At 49.9% G+C, this 17212-nt stretch overlaps 1 protein-coding gene across 2 annotated transcripts in view; it reads right to left on the bottom strand.

The window, feature by feature from the left end:
• LOC123364259 (lymphocyte antigen 6E-like) overlaps positions 1-17212 on the bottom strand; it is a 49596-nt gene that overhangs the window by 26221 nt on the left and 6163 nt on the right. The window contains exon 3 of one of the 2 annotated variants that reach the window (XM_045006208.1): positions 15389-16309. The exons of the other annotated variant lie outside the window; for it this stretch is intronic. Coding sequence (XP_044862143.1) covers positions 16104-16309 — 206 coding nt within the window. The 3' untranslated portion in view covers positions 15389-16103. Of the gene's footprint in view, positions 1-15388; positions 16310-17212 lie in introns of those variants that run through there. 2 annotated transcript variants of the gene reach the window in all.

Genomic DNA, 17212 nt, shown 5'->3' with positions numbered 1-17212 from the left:
GCCTTCTGGGGGCTCCCGGGGGCTCCTGCAGCAGATGCATGTGGGCAGAGGTCCCCGTGCGCCCCTCTGGGTCCCCCCTCACCACGCTTGGGCTCTGTGGCTCCTGGGAGTGTGAGCCGCCGCTGATGCCACTGCTCCTCCCGGAGCAGGCTCAGGGCCCTTCGCTCGGGCTGCGGCTCACATGCCCGGGAGCTGCAGAGCCCGAGCATGGTGAGGGGGGAGCTTGGGGCTACACGGGGACCTCTGCCCACATGCATCTGCTGCAGTCTGCAGGAGCCCCCCAGGGAGGCGCCAGGCTGCAGCCTGGGCGGGGGGGGGGGCATGGCTGCTCCCTGCTAGCAGCGCCGCCGCCTTTGCAGGGCTCCTGCTCCCCTGCATTGCGCCGGCTCCTCCATGGCTGGGGCTCACCGCCGCCGCAAGCCAACACTCTGGCTGTCCAGTGCCGCCAGAAGGCGGCTCCTCCCTGCCGAGCCAGGGCACCGCATTTTGTGCCCTCAGGGCCGTCCTTAGGATTTATGGGGCCCTATGCAGTAATATTAAACTGGTACCCCTATGCCCGACGGCATCCTGAGCTTGCAGCCTGGTGGGGGCGGGGGTGGAGGGACAAGGCACAGAGAATAACAAGACGCCCCGGCCCGCCTCACAGCGACAGAGAGTCACAGTTCCCCGCAGAGACCCCTGTACCCTCTCCCTCATGCAGAATGGACCTGCAGAAGGTACCTAATTAAAAGCACTAAACTTGGGAATAAAAAATGTCAGTCACGGGTTTTTTGATATGCCCTGAAGTTGGTCAGACATTTATTTGCAAAAACTTTGTAGTAAGGGCAGCAAAGAATCCTGTGGCACCTTATAGACTAACAGCCACAGGATTCTTTGCTGCTTTTACAGAACCAGACTAACACGGCTACCTCTCTGATACTTTGTAGTAAGGGTGAGTCAGCTGTCCTGCTGAATACAACATTAAATATTATGGAATACATGATGCAGCTCTTCTCTGTTTTCCCTTTTCTTAATCAGTATTTCTAAGCTAGTTTTATATTTTAAATGACTCTTAAATGTACTCATTCCAGATTACTACATATTTAACTCACTGAAACAGACATCATTTTAAATTAATCAGTGACAGAGGTTTAGTGTGTTCATAACAATGTTCATTGCTTTTAGAAAAAGGGAACACTAATTTACTGTGTGTGATCTCCATAACAATAGACATGTTTATGAAATGTCACCAACTTTAAAAAATGTTTCCAAAGATTTTAGGCATAACAAAGGATTTTATATTTTACTAAGGTACCGACTATGCTTAAAACTAGTTCATCAGATAGTCAGAAGTAAAGAAAGGGAAACTCTTTGTCCAGCTCTCTGGAAGCAAAGGGCTTTTGCTTCCTTCAATGGGGGTGGGGGGTGGGGAGTGGGGGAGGGGGTGAATGGAGAAATGAATGGACAGAAAGGACAGGAAGACTTTGGAAGTAAGTTTTTTTTATTATAGTAATTAAAATGTGTATTTTAGATAAGGGGGGTCTTTTGAAGAATTTATTTAAAAAAACATATGTCTGAAGATCCAAGCATTCAAGGCTAAAGATGATTGTGCATCTAAAAATCTATGCAAGGATTTTTTAGAGATGTGATTTTATAATCTTCACCAACTCACCAATGAAATATTTTTAAAGCAAATTTTAAACTAAGGTCCTGTAGACTGACATGTTCTGAGTAAACAGATTTAAAAAACTTATTAAGATGATGTTAAGAAGAAGTGAACAGTACAGAGTATTACAGTCATGCACAACGGTTTTTGTCAGTACATTCAGAAACGGACAGTAGATACCTGGGGGTTGGCAAATGCCTGTTAAATGTTTTCATTACCTCTTGAATGGCTCTTTAGCAGTTTCAATGTTGTGCTAATAGGTCTGGCAGGCTGGAGACTTTTTCTCCTTTAACTACTAGATCCCCTTCCCAGGAAGACTCAGAGCCTGCAGGAAGGGTCAGAACAGGGACAGGAAAAGTTAGTGGGGTGGACACTAAGACCCAGTGGTGCCCCAAATTTTCAGGTGCCCTACTCAGCTGCCTGTGCCTGAGGACGGTTCTGGGCATCCCCAACCACTTGCCGCCCTAGGCAACTGCCTAGTTCGCCTAGTGGTTGCACCGGCCCTGGCCCTTGCTTCGCACTCCCAAGCGGCTGGCTGCAAAAGGAGGTTTGCAGAAGGGCCAGCTCCCACTGAAAGGTAGAAACAGTGCTGCAAAAATCCCCCTCTGCCCCTGCTATTTCTAGCTGCTTCCCTGGCTCTTTCTCAGGCACAGAGGAATCATTAGCAGCATCTCACAGAACCGCCACCAGCCGCGTGAGAAGAAAAGCCTTCATCTTTGGCCTGCCGTCCCAGCCTGGGCAGATCAGGCGGCTGGTTAAAAATGATCTTGGTGTTTACCTGTGAAGGCAGCACATGGAAAGACTGAGTGTTAGTGGGGAGGAGACAGGACATGGATGGTTAATGGAATCCAGTGCTCCATGAAATGTAATTGTGTTTGGTTTCGCTTCCCCACTGCAGTCTGGAGGGAGGAGGAAATGCAGGATGTTACCTCAAGAGGAGTAAGGTAACGCTTCAGAACGGAAACCTCTAGAAATGGTGGGGGGAGGGCGGAAATGGAAAAGGGAAGCCTCTTTCCTCAGAAGGGCAGACTCGACTCTCTTCCGTGTCTGCCACCGGTTAGATTAGCTGACAATAGACGCGCCCATCCCTCCCTGTGTGGTGTAGTGAAAATAAGAGAAGATGATGTCGGGGTTATCTTTATCCCAGACTTTTCAGGTTCGTTGTCTGACCGCAAGAGAGACACGCAACCCAGCAAAGTCCAAAACCAAGTTCTTTATTGATGCATGCACACAAGCAACAAAGAACAAGCCCGTTCTCCACAGAGAACCAGAACCAGCCCCCCACCCTTTCTTCAATACAACACAAATTTATATGTAAGCAGAGTCAGGATGAGCCCCACCCTGACATCTGGTGGTAAATTATGGGGAGTGCGGAAAGAAGTTTCGGTTATTTGCATTGGCACTCCCACCCCACTTAGCATACCGCAAAGCAGCATGGGATGATTATTTTCACAGCTGTGGGACCCCCAATTTCGTTGTTATTGGGGCAGGAGCAATGAAATGTTGTCACCCTGATTGGGTAAATGGGGAACTACAAAATTGTCTTGTGATGGGGGGTTTCATTGTTAGCAGGATAGCGCTTGCTAGACGGGGGACATGGGTTCCAAAACCCAATGGAAAGAGAGAGAGAGAGGCAGGCTGGGGACAGGTATCTGTACTTGGTGGTGCAGGTGCCTTGTGTGAGCTAGAAGCACCAGTTCCACCTGTGCTTCTCTCCACTGTGGAATGTCAGAGTTAATTTTTGATTCCCTTAAGAATCTAGATGCAGGTTACTGAGCTGAATTCACTGGTACTGGGGCTCCCCTACTATGAGCTGAAATCACTGAAGAGCTGGACTTGCTGAGCTGAGAGCACTGTGCTAATGAGTGGAGCTGAAATCACTGAAGAGCTGGACTTGCTGAGCTGAGAGCACTGTGCTGATGAGTGGGGGAGCCTGAAGCAATACTGGGAGAGTGGAGTGGAGCAGTTTGTGCAGCCACTGGGTGAGTGGAGCCAAGCAGCTCGCGAGGACGGCTGGAGTGGCTCACAGGACAGCTGGTGGACCAGAGCAGCTGGCAGAGTGGAGCAGCCCACAGAGTAAGCGGAGCTCAGCTGTTTGCGGGGACGACTAGTGGAAGCAGAACCCCATGAAGAGGCAGGGCAGTTGGCCCCGAACCACGTAAGGTGCCCCTTTCTACCTAGGCTGGGGAGGGGGACCTCTGCAAAGAGACTCTTGAACTCTGGGCTGCCTGACCCGGGACAGAGACTTTTGAATTGTGGGACTTTTGGGACTGTGGGTGATTTGGGGGGTTGCTGGACTCAAGGGCCCAGAGAGAAGGACACGGCCCAAGTTGTTGGGGTGGGTCTTTGCTCACGGTTTGACCTATGAACTCTAGTTGAGGTATTTTTCAAATTTAATGCTTGTTGTTGTTTATCTTATGTAATTAAACCTTTTCTGCTACACCAAGAGTCTGTGCTTGCGAGAGGGGAAGTATTGCCTCCTTGAGGTGCCCAGGGGTGTGTGTAAGATTTTCCCAGGTCACTGGGTGGGGGCTCGAGCTGGTTTGCATTACGTTGTGGGGAAGGGACCCCTAGGTATTGAACCTGGCCCTTGCTGCTATCGTTTCAGCCTGGCAGAGGGGTTACATATATAAGCAAGTTTACATCACAGTTAAAGCATTTAATTGCCTGCGGTTAATTAACTGCACCTGGTGAAGCATTTGATTACAAAATTCATGGCCTTGAGCAGTTCCTGGCGCACAAGCATCTTCCTTATCAGTACTGAGAACTTTTTTATCGGCACTTCCCAAGCTTAAGTGCAAGCGGGGGTTTATCCACCCAGCTCCTGCTTGCTGACTTCATTCACCCACCTTCTGAGCCCCCCTTGTTCATGCATCAAGCGTGTGATCACCTGCTCAGCCTATCTTGTGGGCCTTCGGGCCCGCTCTAAAGCATCCTATCTATCAATGAGGTACTATGGTACAAACAAAGGTAAGAGTACTAAGGGTGAAGGTACAGAAACTGGGTAAAACGGGGGCGAAACACAAGCATAAACAAACAGTGAACCAGTGACTGGTTCAGGAGCTTGAAGCTCAGACCCACAAAACCTCCCTTGGTGTTCGAGAAAGCAACAAACGATGCCCCAGCACAGAAACCTTTCCCTGTTATTTGTAGGTGCAGTGGACACGAAGTATGGATGCGAGGCCCAGGACCTTGGACTCTCCAGCTGACTGGGAGCCTTCGAGGAGGACCACTGGGGAGTCCCGACGACGGATGGGCTCCGTCGCGGGCGGGGAGACCCTCTGGGATGCTGAGCACCAGGGAAGCAGCAGGGCCCTTCAGAGGGAAGGTGGATTTGCTGTGGGGGCAGGAGGGGGGTGGCGATGGTAGGCCTCTCCTTCCTCCAGAGGTGGGGTTCTTCTCACTGGCTCTGGAGCAGTGGGAAGACCCAACCGTACAGGCGCTGCCACTGGAACGGACAGCCCCGCAGCCCTGCGCTGGTGCTGAACAAGATATTGTATCGTCTTTATGGCGGGAAAAGTTCTGAGGGAACAGAGTGTTGGGGGCTGGCTCTGGCAGGAAAAACTGGTTCTGTACGGTTTGAGCTCATCTCAATTGATTAGACTCTTCCTGTTGGTATGCATACTTCCACCTTTTCATGTTCTCTGTATATATAAATATCTCCTGTCTGTGTGTTCCATTCTATGCATCCGAAGAAGTGAGCTGTAGCTCACGAAAGCTCATGCTGAAATAAATTTGTTAGTCTCGAAGGTGCCACAAGTACTCCTGTTCTTTTTGCGGATACAGACTAACACGGCTGCTACTCTGAAACCTGTCATTAAAGCCAGTGATTCACATAATATAACCTCATAAATACCTTATTAAAACAGCTAATTGAACACATTAAACAGTAACAACATTCTTTACTTATTTATGCCTAAGAAGGACTACAGCATTCTTGTGCCAAAAGCTTTTGCACAAGGAGATGGTTAATACACTGCATAAGCCAGACACCACGGTGGAAAATCCCTACTTTATTGTCGAATCTGGTGATTCTTAACCTTTTACATACCGGGTTCCAACAGCAAAGAGGGTGGGGACCCTGCTCCCTGCCTTCTAGGTGCAGAGAGAGAGACGGGGGTCACCAGTGGAGCTGGCCAGGACAGAGAAGCTCCATCCTGTGAAAAAGTTCCAGGTGGCGATAAATCTTTTGGTCCCAAATCCGGATGAAAAGTTAAAAAGTCATGGGGGTTTAAATGCTACAATGTTGGGCTGCTCTGGTTTTTTCCCCACCACAGGGATGTTAAATTTAATTATATTATGGTCACTATTACCATGGTGGTCCAACTATAGTCACCTCTTGGACCAGATCCTGTGCTCCGGACTTTGCATCTTATGAAATCATTTGCTAAAGTGCAAAATGAGTGTAAAATGCTACCATTGTTATTTGGTACCATTTAACACCCATTTTGCACAGAGAGGAAGGATTACACCCTGTGCAGGGCAATGGTTAATAAAGCCCTTTCTGACGCCCTCTCAGTGCTAATGTGGACACGAGGACAAACGGATATAAATTGTCAGTCAGGAAATTTAGGCTTGAAATTAGACGAAGGTTTCTAACCATCAGAGGAGTGCAATTCTGGAACAGCCTACCAAAGGAAACAGTGGGGGCAAAGGACCTCCATGACTTTAAGATTAAGCTAGATAAGTTTATGGAGGAGATGGTATGATAGGATAACGGGCTTAGTCAATAGGTCAATTAAGTGCCACACTGGTAATTAGTACAATGGGTCAATGATAGGATATTGTTAGCCTTTTTCCAGAGGGTCTGGCTGGAGAGTCTTGCCCGCATGCTCGGGGTTCAGCTGACCGCCATATTTGGGGTCGGGAAGGAATTTTCCTCCAGGGTAGATTGGCAGTGGCCCTGGAGGTTTTTCGCCTTCCTCCGAAGCATGGGGCAGGGGTCGCTTGCTTAAGGAGTGGGTGGATCGGCTTCTGTGGCCTGCATCTTGCAGGAGGTCAGACTAGATGATCATAATGGTCCCTTCTGATCTTGAATTCTATGATTCTATGATTCTTGTAACTACATTAAGATTTCTTATTTTTCACCCATTTTCTATCTGTGGCCATGCCACCCTGAAGGTGCCTGCGTTCAGAAGCTACGTGGAGTTGGGGGTGCTTAGTGCTTGGATGGGAGACCCTGTTTGCTTGATGTCTGGTGAGAGTTTATAGCTAGGACTCTACCATTTAGCATGTTTCTAGCCCCGTTCGTTGCAAAGAAATCTATTAGCAGACAAGCAGGCATTTACTAGAGCAGTTAGAACGGAAAGGTTGCAACTAGCCTCCCTTTCCTGTATATAAGAAGGGTCATAAGCAATGTGATTACTAGCAAAGTCCTCTGGAGGGCAAGGGAGTATAGAGATAACTGATCTTCATGTCTAGTCCTAGGGCTATCCCTTTGGATTATGCATTATTTGTAGATGCTACCTCCTCAGTCCTTCCTCTGTAGCTAGGCACATACACGCTTTGGTGTGAGCCAGTGGCTAGAATGCTGGTCTGGAACTTGGGAGACCATCGTTTGATTGTCTTCTCCACCACCGATTTCCTGGGTGACTCTTGGCAAGTTACTTACAGCCAGTTTTTAAAGGTGCCTCCACAAGGCACCGTTGGAATGTCCACATCAAGCTACCACCGCTGGCTGCGATTGTAACCACCGTCATTCACATCTATTCAACCTTTTACTAAAGACAGAAAAAATGGGAGGGGAGGGAGGAGACAGTTAAAGCATTTGAGATATAAAGTGTTACATGTAAAGGCTTTCATTGTACTGGAGATAAGATGTAAATACTTAACAGTGAAGGGAGTTAACCATTGGGACAACGGACCAAGGGCTGTAGTGAATTCTCCATCACTGGCCATTTTTAAATCAAGGTTCAATGTTTTTCTAAAAAATAATCCTTAGGATTTTTTTCCAGGGAGTTCTCTGGGGTGTGTTTTAGAGAGGGGTTCATACTGTCCCTTTTTGGCCTGGGACTCTATGAAACTCAGCGTTGCCAACTCTCATGAGTTTCATGATAATTATTGTTTTCCTTAAAGTCCCAGCTCCTGGAGTGAGGTGGGTATGTGATAATTTCAGCCTACATCCTTAAAGAAAAAGCAAGTTTCTAGCCCTGGTGGCTGTGGAGAAAGCTTCAAAACGTGACCCCAGTGCACCCTAAAGTCTCCAAAAGTGTAAAACAAATAAAAAGAACCCCAGATCTGTTATATTTACATCATCTCATGCTTTTAAAGCCAGTCTCATGATTTTTGGTGAGCCTCAATTATGATTTTTGAGCATTTGGGGTTGGCAATACTGGGAACAACCAATATCCCTTATTCCCTTTTCCTTTAGCTATATGGAGCCTTTTATACAGAGAGAGGCCTCTGCTTGGAAGTCGTTTGTGTGTGTGGGGTGTGGTATCTGTTCTTCTTGGGGAAAAGAGTAAAGGTTAGTGTAGATAGTCTGGAGCTACTGATGCAATCAGAGTCTGAGGCCTTGTCTACACTACAAGACTATTTCGAATCAACTTAGTTCGAATTTGTGGATTCGACCTTATGAAGTCGAATTTGTGTATCCATACTAAATACACTAATTCGAATTTCTGAGTCCACATTCACGGGGCCAGCGTCGACTTTGGAAGCGGTGCACTGTGGGAAGCTATCCCACAGTTCCCGCAGTCCCCGCTGCCCATTGGAATGCTGGGTAGAGCTCACAATGCCTGCTGGGGGAAAAATGTGTCGAGGGTGGTTTTGGGTAACTGTCATCATTCAACCGTCACTCACAAACGCCCTCCCTCCCTGAAAGCGCCGGCGGGAAATCTGTTCGCGCACTTTTCTGGTCAGTGACAGCGCGGACGCCACAGCACTGCGAGCATGGAGCCCGCTGCGATCATCGCTGCACTTATGGCCGTTGTCAACTCCTCGCACCTTATCGTCCACCTCTGCAACAGTCAGCTGCTGAGAAATCGGGCGAGGAGGCTCCGGCAGCGCGGTGAGGAGAGTGGCGCAGACCTCTCAGAAAGCAGGGTACGCCGGGCAGTGGAGATCATGGTGGCAATGGGTCACGTTCATGGTGTGGAACGGAGATTCTGGGCCCGGGAAACAAGCACGGACTGGTGGGACCGCATAGTGCTGCAGGTCTGGGATGACACAGAGTGGCTGCGAAACTTCAGGATGCGTAAGGGCACTTTCCTTGAACTCTGTGACTTGCTGGCCCCTGCCCTGAAGCGCCAGGACACCCGGATGCGAGCAGCCCTGAGTGTGCAGAAGCGAGTGGCCATAGCCCTCTGGAAACTTGCCACGCCAGACAGCTACCGGTCAGTAGCGAACCACTTTGGCGTGGGCAAATCTACCGTGGGGGTTGCTGTGATGCAAGTAGCCCACGCAATCGTTGAGCAACTGCTCTCAAAGGTGGTGACCCTGGGAAACGTCCAGGTTGTCATAGACGGCTTCGCCGCGATGGGATTCCCAAACTGCGGTGGGGCTATAGATGGGACTCACATCCCTATCCTGGCACCGGCCCACCAGGCCAGCGATTACATTAACCGAAAGGGCTACTTTTCCATGGTGCTGCAAGGACTGGTGGACCATAGGGGACGTTTTACCAACATCAACGTCGGGTGGGCGGGCAAGGTTCATGACGCACGTGTGTTCAGGAGCTCTGGTCTCTTTAGACTCCTCCAGGCAGGTACTTTCTTCCCGGACCACAAAATAACGGTTGGGGATGTGCAGATGCCTACAGTGATCCTCGGGGACCCAGCCTACCCGCTAATGCCCTGGCTAATGAAGCCCTATACAGGCGCCCTGGACAGAGAGAAGGAACTCTTCAACTACCGGCTGAGCAAGTGCAGAATGGTGGTGGAGTGTGCTATCGGACGTCTCAAGGGGAGATGGCGGAGCTTACTCACTCGCTCGGACATCAGCGAAAAGAATATCCCCGTAGTTATTGCTGCATGCTGTGTGCTGCACAATCTGTGTGAGAGCAAGGGCGAGGCCTTTTTGTCCGGATGGGAGGTTGAGGCAAATCGCCTGGCTGCAGTTTATGCTCAGCCAGACACCCGTGCCGAGAGAATATCCCAGCGGGAAGCGCTCTGTATCCGGGAGGCTTTGAAAGCAAGTTTCCTCGGAGATCAGGGTAACCTATGACTCTCCACTTGCTTTCAAGAGAAACTGACCCTGGGCCTGTGTCAGTTTGTGTCGATTTGGATCTGCGGCTACATGCCGCGTTCTCCAAGTTTCCCCCACTTCCAAAGCACGTTTTTAAGCAAATTAATTGTTACACTCATTATTAATAAATCTTTCTTTTACTTTGCATTTCTGTTCTGGTGTTGAGACATGGACGCATACTGTGCTGGGCACGGTGTGCACTGACGTACAGACCGCTTCCTCCATAGAGGACTGACATCCTCCTGCTCCTACATAGGTCCCTGGGGTGGGGGACGGATGACAGTGGTTCTGCATGAAGGGGAGGGTTTGCAGGAAGGGGCGAGTGGTGCCTTCTTTGCATAGGGGTTTGGATGACGGCAGTGGGCTGCGGGTTTCTGCGTGGGAAGGGGTGATGGGTGTGGGAGAAGGGTGACTATCTGTCCGTGGATGAGGGCTCTTGTTGGGGCTCAGGGCAGCGGATAGGCTCGTGGATCCGTTGCAAGTGCATCGTAAGGGCAGCCTGCCTTCACAGTAATGGCGTGGCAGGCGCTAGGACCCTGGACAAGCATACACATTACGAAATGATCAGGGGCAGCATACACAACACAGAATGACCCTGGTGCCTACTGACTGCAGTGTGTGTGTGCCCCGCAGTTGATCCTTTCCCCAAGTCTGTACCCTGGTACTGTAGGCTATACCGTGCAAGTATGAAACCCCTGTCCACCCCATACACCGAAAAATCCTCTGACAGGAAAGACATGACGGAAACAGTGATTAACAGCAAACATCTTTTATTAATCTAATAAACAGTGGGGGGGATGAACCTTGGATTTGGGACTGGCTGAGCCTATACGGGAAGCACTTCTACAAATTTCTAACGTGAGAAGTGCGGGGTACACGGCCGCTCTGCTCTGGTTCAGTGACAGTTCTCACGGCCTCTACCACCCCTCCGTCTTGTACTTTTGGGTGAGGGGGGGCCAGGACTTCTTGGCTGGGGAGGGCGATTGCAGAGACACTGCAGGGGGGCCCTGTCCTCCAGCCTGCGGTCCTGCAGGACATCAACAAGGCGACGAAGCGTGTCCGTTTGTTCCTTCATGAGACCAAGCAGCGTTTGGGTGGTCTGCTGGTCTTCCTGCCGCCACCTATCCTCACGTTCCATGAGTGTGCGATGCTGCTCACATAGGGTCTCCCTCCAGTGTTTCTGCTCTGCAGCCTCTGCTCGGGAGCAGGCCATCAGTTCAGCGAACATGTCGTCCCTAGTCTTCTTCTTTCGCCGTCTAATCATTGCCAGTCTCTGCGAGGGGGATGCCGGGGCAGTCCGGGAAGGAGCCGAAGCTGTGTGATGGGGAAAGTTAGTGATTTCCTTGTACAGATACATTTTGGCGAACAGTGAACACCGTCTAGTCAATTTCTATGAAGAAGACCGTACCGGACAACAAGTGTCACGTGGTCTCCAGAGAAGCACAACATTTTGGCCTACGCTCTGATTGGCTGCGCCATTGAACAGGAGAGCGGAGAAGTCGGGAGAGATAGCAGAATCCCTCTAGCAGAGAGTCCTGGTAAGCCTTACAGTACATTATGCTTATCAGTTAACGGATAGCTGTGCCGTCGTGCTAAAGGCAATCTGGAAATCAGATACTATGACCCTTTTGCAGCCACTCCCGACACTGCAGGGGAAAGATCAATGTATGCTTTTCCTGTGTGGCCTACAGCACGTGGCTGCTAAGCGCGGGGCTTTGTTATGCAAAGTATAAGTAAACCATTAAGAACAGTAACTATTCGCTAATTGCCCTAATTAGATGCAGCACTTCAGTAACGAGATTACCCTGAGGCGTGTCTCTCGAGTGCAGAAAGAAAGGATGTTAAGGGAAGCACTTCACCGACCGGGACCCTACGCGGCCATGCTGGTAGAGGCGATGGTTCCCCTGTATCTGAGGATGTCGTGGCGTGGAAGAGTGAGCTTCACCGGAGGACCAAATAAGGCACCTCTTCCTCGAAACCTCCTGCGGAGGGTATTTGAGGAACTGTTTGAAGCATTTGTGGAATTGTCCATGGAGGACTATTGTTCCATCCCAATCTGTGTAGACCTACTGTTCGTTTAGTTTCCCTTTAAAAACTTTTAGATATAGTATTTATAGATAGAATTTATATTTTTGGTATACATGTTTTCGAGCAAATAAATATTTTCTTGTTTATACGACTTACCGCCTGATCCTTCCCCTGACTCTGAGTCCGGGTTCACGGCCGGTGAGGGTTGGTAGGGGATCTCTGTGAGGGTGATGAAGAGATCCTGGCTGTCAGGGAAAGCGGCATTGTGTTCGCTGTCGCCTGCGCCTTCCTCCACGGACCCTTCGTCGTCTTGCCCATCGGCGAACATCGAGTAGGAACTGTCCTGGCTCACTATGCCATCCACTGAGTCCACGGTCACTGGTGGGACAGTGGTGGCAGACCCACCGAGAATGGCATGCAGTGCCTCGTAGAAGCGGCATGTCTGGGGCTGTGCTCCGGAGCGTCCGTTTGCCGCTCTGACTTTTTGATAGCCTTGCCTCAGGTCCTTGACTTTCACGCGGCACTGCATCGCATCCCGGCTGTATCCTTTCTGTGTCATGGCTTGGGAGACCTTCTCGAAGGTCTTTGCATTACGCTTGTTGGAGCGCAGCTCCGACAGCACAGACTCCTCGCCCCACACAGCGATCAGATCCTGGACTTCCCGGTCTGTCCATGCTGGGGATCTCTTTCTATTCTTGCATTGGGCTGACTCCTCTGCTGGAGAGCTCTGCATCGTTGCAGGTGCCGCGGAGCTCGCCCCGATGTCAAAGCAAGAAATGAGATTCTAACTGTCCAGACAGGAAAAGGATTTCAAATTTTCCCGGGTCATTTCCTGTGTGGCTGCTCAGAACATCCAAGCTCGGACTGCTGTCCAGAGCGTCAACAGAGTGGTGCAGTGTGGGATAGCTCCCGGAGCTACTAAGTTTGATTTGCATCCACACCTAGCCTAATTCGAGCTAGCAAGTGCGAATTTAGCGTTACTCCACCTGTCGGGGTGGAGTACCAAATTCGAACTAAGGAGCCCCCTAGTTCGAATTAAATGGCTTCCTGGTGTGGACGGTTGAGCGATTAGTTCGAATTAACGCTGCTAAATTCGATTTAAGATCCTAGTGTAGACCAGGCCTGATTTAGGTTTGGGGGCGGGGTGCATTGCTTTTAGCTTGTCTTAATGGTCACAGGCTCGCAGTAGTGTTGCGAAAGGTGGAGTAGATTTGGCCAGCTCAGCCAGCAGGCAGAAAGCATGGAATAAAAAACAGAAGAGAGAAGAAGGGTCAGGAAAATAACCCTGGAGGGGGAAGGTGACAGCAGGAGCTTGAGTCTCACACCCCTGGTGTTGTTCAGGAATTAGCTGAAGCTGGTGGAGATGGTGATGGCTCTCTGGCTCAGTCTGATCAGGAGGCTTGGTGGGTCCTGGAGGATCACGAGATGGTGGGGATGGCCTCCTTGAAGGTGATGTTCACTCTTTCCAGTCCACCCATCCCACTCCTCTCATGTAGTGACTCCCCCGTCCCCTGAACTTGTAACTCAAAACGATCCAATTTGTACCAGTTTTCACTGCCTGTCTAAACAATTTTACATAACCAGGTGAGCTGGACTTGTGTTACTTTGAACAATTTAGAGAACAGGCCTCTGCTCAACCACTATCATCATCTGAATGGGGAAACCGAGGCATGGAGAGGTTAAATGACTTGCCCAAGGTCACACAAGGAGACTGGGGCAGAGCCAGAAACTAAAACCAGATTTTCTGAGTCCCACGCCAGTGATTTAACCACAAAAATATCCTTACTCCTCCTATCTGAGCCTCTGCCTGGAAGACCCTCTGCCTTGTGCCATTGTTTCTGAGTAGTCAGGAAAGCCAGGGTGAGTTAGAATTTCCATGCAGCTGTCTTCATTAATCTGGAGTTAAGGTTGAAAGTGCATCTCAGTATCTTAAGGGTTAAAAACTATTGCTACAATTTTGTAGTTATAAAAAAAAACCCCCAAATATTAGAAACTCAGGAAATTAATTTATGTTAAATTTAACAGAAACCAAGGCAAGCCATGCAGCCACTTTGAAGCTAGACAGTCTTGTTTCTGTAAAGTTTGTCCCTCTGTAGAACTGATATAAAAGCCCATGTCCTTTTTGTCCAATGTCATCATGAAGCACTGGAATGGGTTACCTAGAGAGGTGGTGGAATCTCCTTCCTTAGAAGTTTTTAAGGTCAGGCTTGACAAAGCCCTGGCTGGGATGATTTAGTTGGTGCTGGTCCTGCTTTGAGCAGGGACTAGATACCTCCTGAGGTCCCTTCCAACCCTGATATTCTATGATCCTATGATGCACAGAAGAGGCTCTTCACAGAGTGTGCTGTTCTGTCCCCACCAGCATGACCTCAGACCACACCAGTATCACTCTGTAAAATGTCATCATCCTTGCGACATGACCTTGCATGCACCGTGTGTGTGAAGTCACGTCAATGGAGGAGGAATGGCGCACCCTGCAAAATGGTGTCCTCCATGCAGCATGATCTTGCATGCCCTGTGCATGTGAGGTCACAGCAGCAGGGACAGAGTCACACCACAGGCTAGAAGCCCAGTCTCACCTGGATCACCTGTTTTCCTTGGAGAAGGGTCACAGCGGATGGACTTCCCCAACCCCCTGGCTCCACAGGAGGACGTTACTCCAGCAGGGGCAAGAGGCACAACCCAGGGCAGAGAGTGGCACCAAGGGAACCCCGGGGGAAGAGCCTGGGTAGAGGGGAACATGGGACTCAGGTGGGGCACATGGGCTAAGATGAACTTGTCACCTGCCGGGATGTTGGGGTGAATATTTTGTTGATTTTCTGCCTGGGCTTTTCTGTTAATAAATGACACCCTCCACCAGGGGGTGCTCTTTAGCATTTAACAGGCTGTTTGGACTTGCCACTACCCTGGGTGAGGGGAAAACAAAGTAAGGGCTGGCCTGCAACACCACACCTGCCCGCATGGGGGCGCTCTGCAATGACGACAAGGGATTGAAGGAGTTTGCTCATTAAGGCTGTTTTTAAATATAGCCGCAGGGTTTTCCGTCAGCACTCACTGACGATGCCGGGCAGGAATTGGAGAGATGCTAATATCTAACATACAGACTGATCCCGCAGCGGTTTTGCTCCCATAGTGTTTGCTCCAGTCCCATCGACACATCTATGGTAGACCAGACTCACGATTCATCGTGTCCAGCCTCAGTCATACGGACTGAATCTGAAAGAGCTTTTAGGGAGTAAAGCGATGCAAGGCGGCATCTGGTCTGTGGGACGAGTCTCAGCAACCACAGCTGGGAAGAGCAGGGGAATAATCAACTCAAGTGTTCGTTCCTTAGGGCCCCGTAGTGGAGGGGGGATGGGGGCAGGCATGGGCGGTAAAGGTCTGTGTTAGGATGAAAAGTGAGAAGAGAGATGGCGCCTATGAGAACCACAGAGCAGCTGTCCCAAGGAGCCGTTGTGCTGCACCCATGAGTTGAGCTTTCAGTTAAGGGTACCTCACACACCCTGTTTTTCCAGCAAGCAAGCAGACACACAATACATCTGGGCTCAGGCAAGAACAGGAAGGTGTTTATTCAGGTGTGATGCTCACAATGTGAGCACTGCATTCATTTTACATAAGAAAAGTCAGCCAAGCAGCAGAATAAAGAAAACAATGTAAAGAAAACAGACAATCGGGGGTGAATGTATCTGGGGTTTGGTTTTGGATCATGCCTTCCCAGCAGTCAGTCTGGCGCTGATCCCTAGCGTGACGTGGATGGGAAATGTCTCTGCGGTAGCAAGAGGCAGGGGTGTTTAAGTATTCTGCTTTGGAGGGGGTTTGGGAAAAACATTTCCTGGTGAGCCCTGACCGTTTTTTTAAATCAGCCCCATCAACTGGGACTACGGGTATAAAAGCAGACGCCCTGACAACATTATCCACCATTTCCTGATGGGTTAAGAGCGCAAGCAGGCATCTACCCAGTGGGGCTGCACTGTTCAATTGAGCTTCCCAGGCCTCCTGTGCCCAAAACCATGGGAGCAGCAATCCAGATCTGCTGAGAGGCACAGAGGGGCACCCAGTGAAAGCAGCAAGATTTCCTTGTGAATGGCAAGAGAGCAGGTATTGTCTAATGGGATCTTAGAGAGAGTTTGGAAGAAAGGGCACCATCGGTAACCCCAGTATAGCTTTGCACAGAGGGGAGGTTGGTGTCTTGTTGGAGAAGCCTGAGCAGGTTCTTCAGGGCATCAAGTTCTTTGTCCTGGCCCGATCACAGTCCAGCTCTGATATAGACGAAGCTGGCCAAGATTGCCATGGCCAGCACGGAGTAGCTGACTTTGACGCTGCTGGTCCCACTGGTGTTGCACAAGAAAGAACTGCAGCAGGAAACAGAGGTGGCTGCTATCCCTATGTTTATCCCACCGCTGGGGCAAACTGAAGAACATCCCTTGGAGATGCTCTGCCCGGAATGTCCGCCTGAACCGGAAAAACAAACAAGAGAAAGAGACTCAAGATTAAAAGTTTCCCAGAGTTCGGAGAGGAGCTCCTTAGCTCTGCAAAGGAGATAATTGTACTGATGTAGCTAAGCAATCCTGAGGTGAGGAGGCCATTTCTCAGCAGTTAATGGCCTCAGAGCCTTAGCTCTGCCACTCAATGCCCAGCGATTTAAGTCACTACTGCTATTATATACCCTGAAAACAGCACTAGTCTCTTCCTAGCAGTTACAGATCCATTTGTAACCATCTGGGAACATCCCCTTCAGATTCCTGGTCAGGACGTGGGAACAGCCAAAGAACTCTGAGAATCCATTCCAGATTGTCACACTCTGCCCACTGCATGCTGGGACAGGGCTTTGGGAGTTCAGTGAGGGCTGCGGGGATGCAGCGCGGAAGTGACTAGTCCTGTCTCCTGCTCTTGAGCCTCAGAACTTTAAAGAGCTCGTAGTAGTTAGGTCACAGCACAGCTTATTAAGCAGCAGACACCAATATATCCAAAAAGGCTTCAACCCGGCCTCCTCCTGTGCATGCACAACTAGCCAGGCACTGGGATTGGAATGTGCAAATTCTCTCACTTGCACATGCCGATAGTGGAACCTTGCACCGGCACGTGCGATGTTTGGTGCTTAAACCATTGTATGGCTGGGGAGCGGCTGCAGGACTGGGCTATAAAGAGCCTCATTTCAGGACTTCAGCCAACACTGGAGGGGTAGATATGGATCCCCTCCATTGGCATACAGGAAGCCTGACATTGCCTGCACTGCCCTTAGATCAGTCATTCACTCATGTGCAAACCTCACTAATGAGCACAGGGGCTCCCGCACTTAGCGCATCCCAGAAAAGTTCTCCTGCCATTCGGTTTCAAGGAGTGATTTCCCAGTTC

The sequence above is a fragment of the Mauremys mutica genome, chromosome 2 (assembly GCF_020497125.1).
Source record: "Mauremys mutica isolate MM-2020 ecotype Southern chromosome 2, ASM2049712v1, whole genome shotgun sequence".
Lineage (NCBI taxonomy): Eukaryota > Metazoa > Chordata > Testudines > Geoemydidae > Mauremys > Mauremys mutica.
This window is presented reverse-complemented; position numbering and strand designations above follow the sequence as displayed.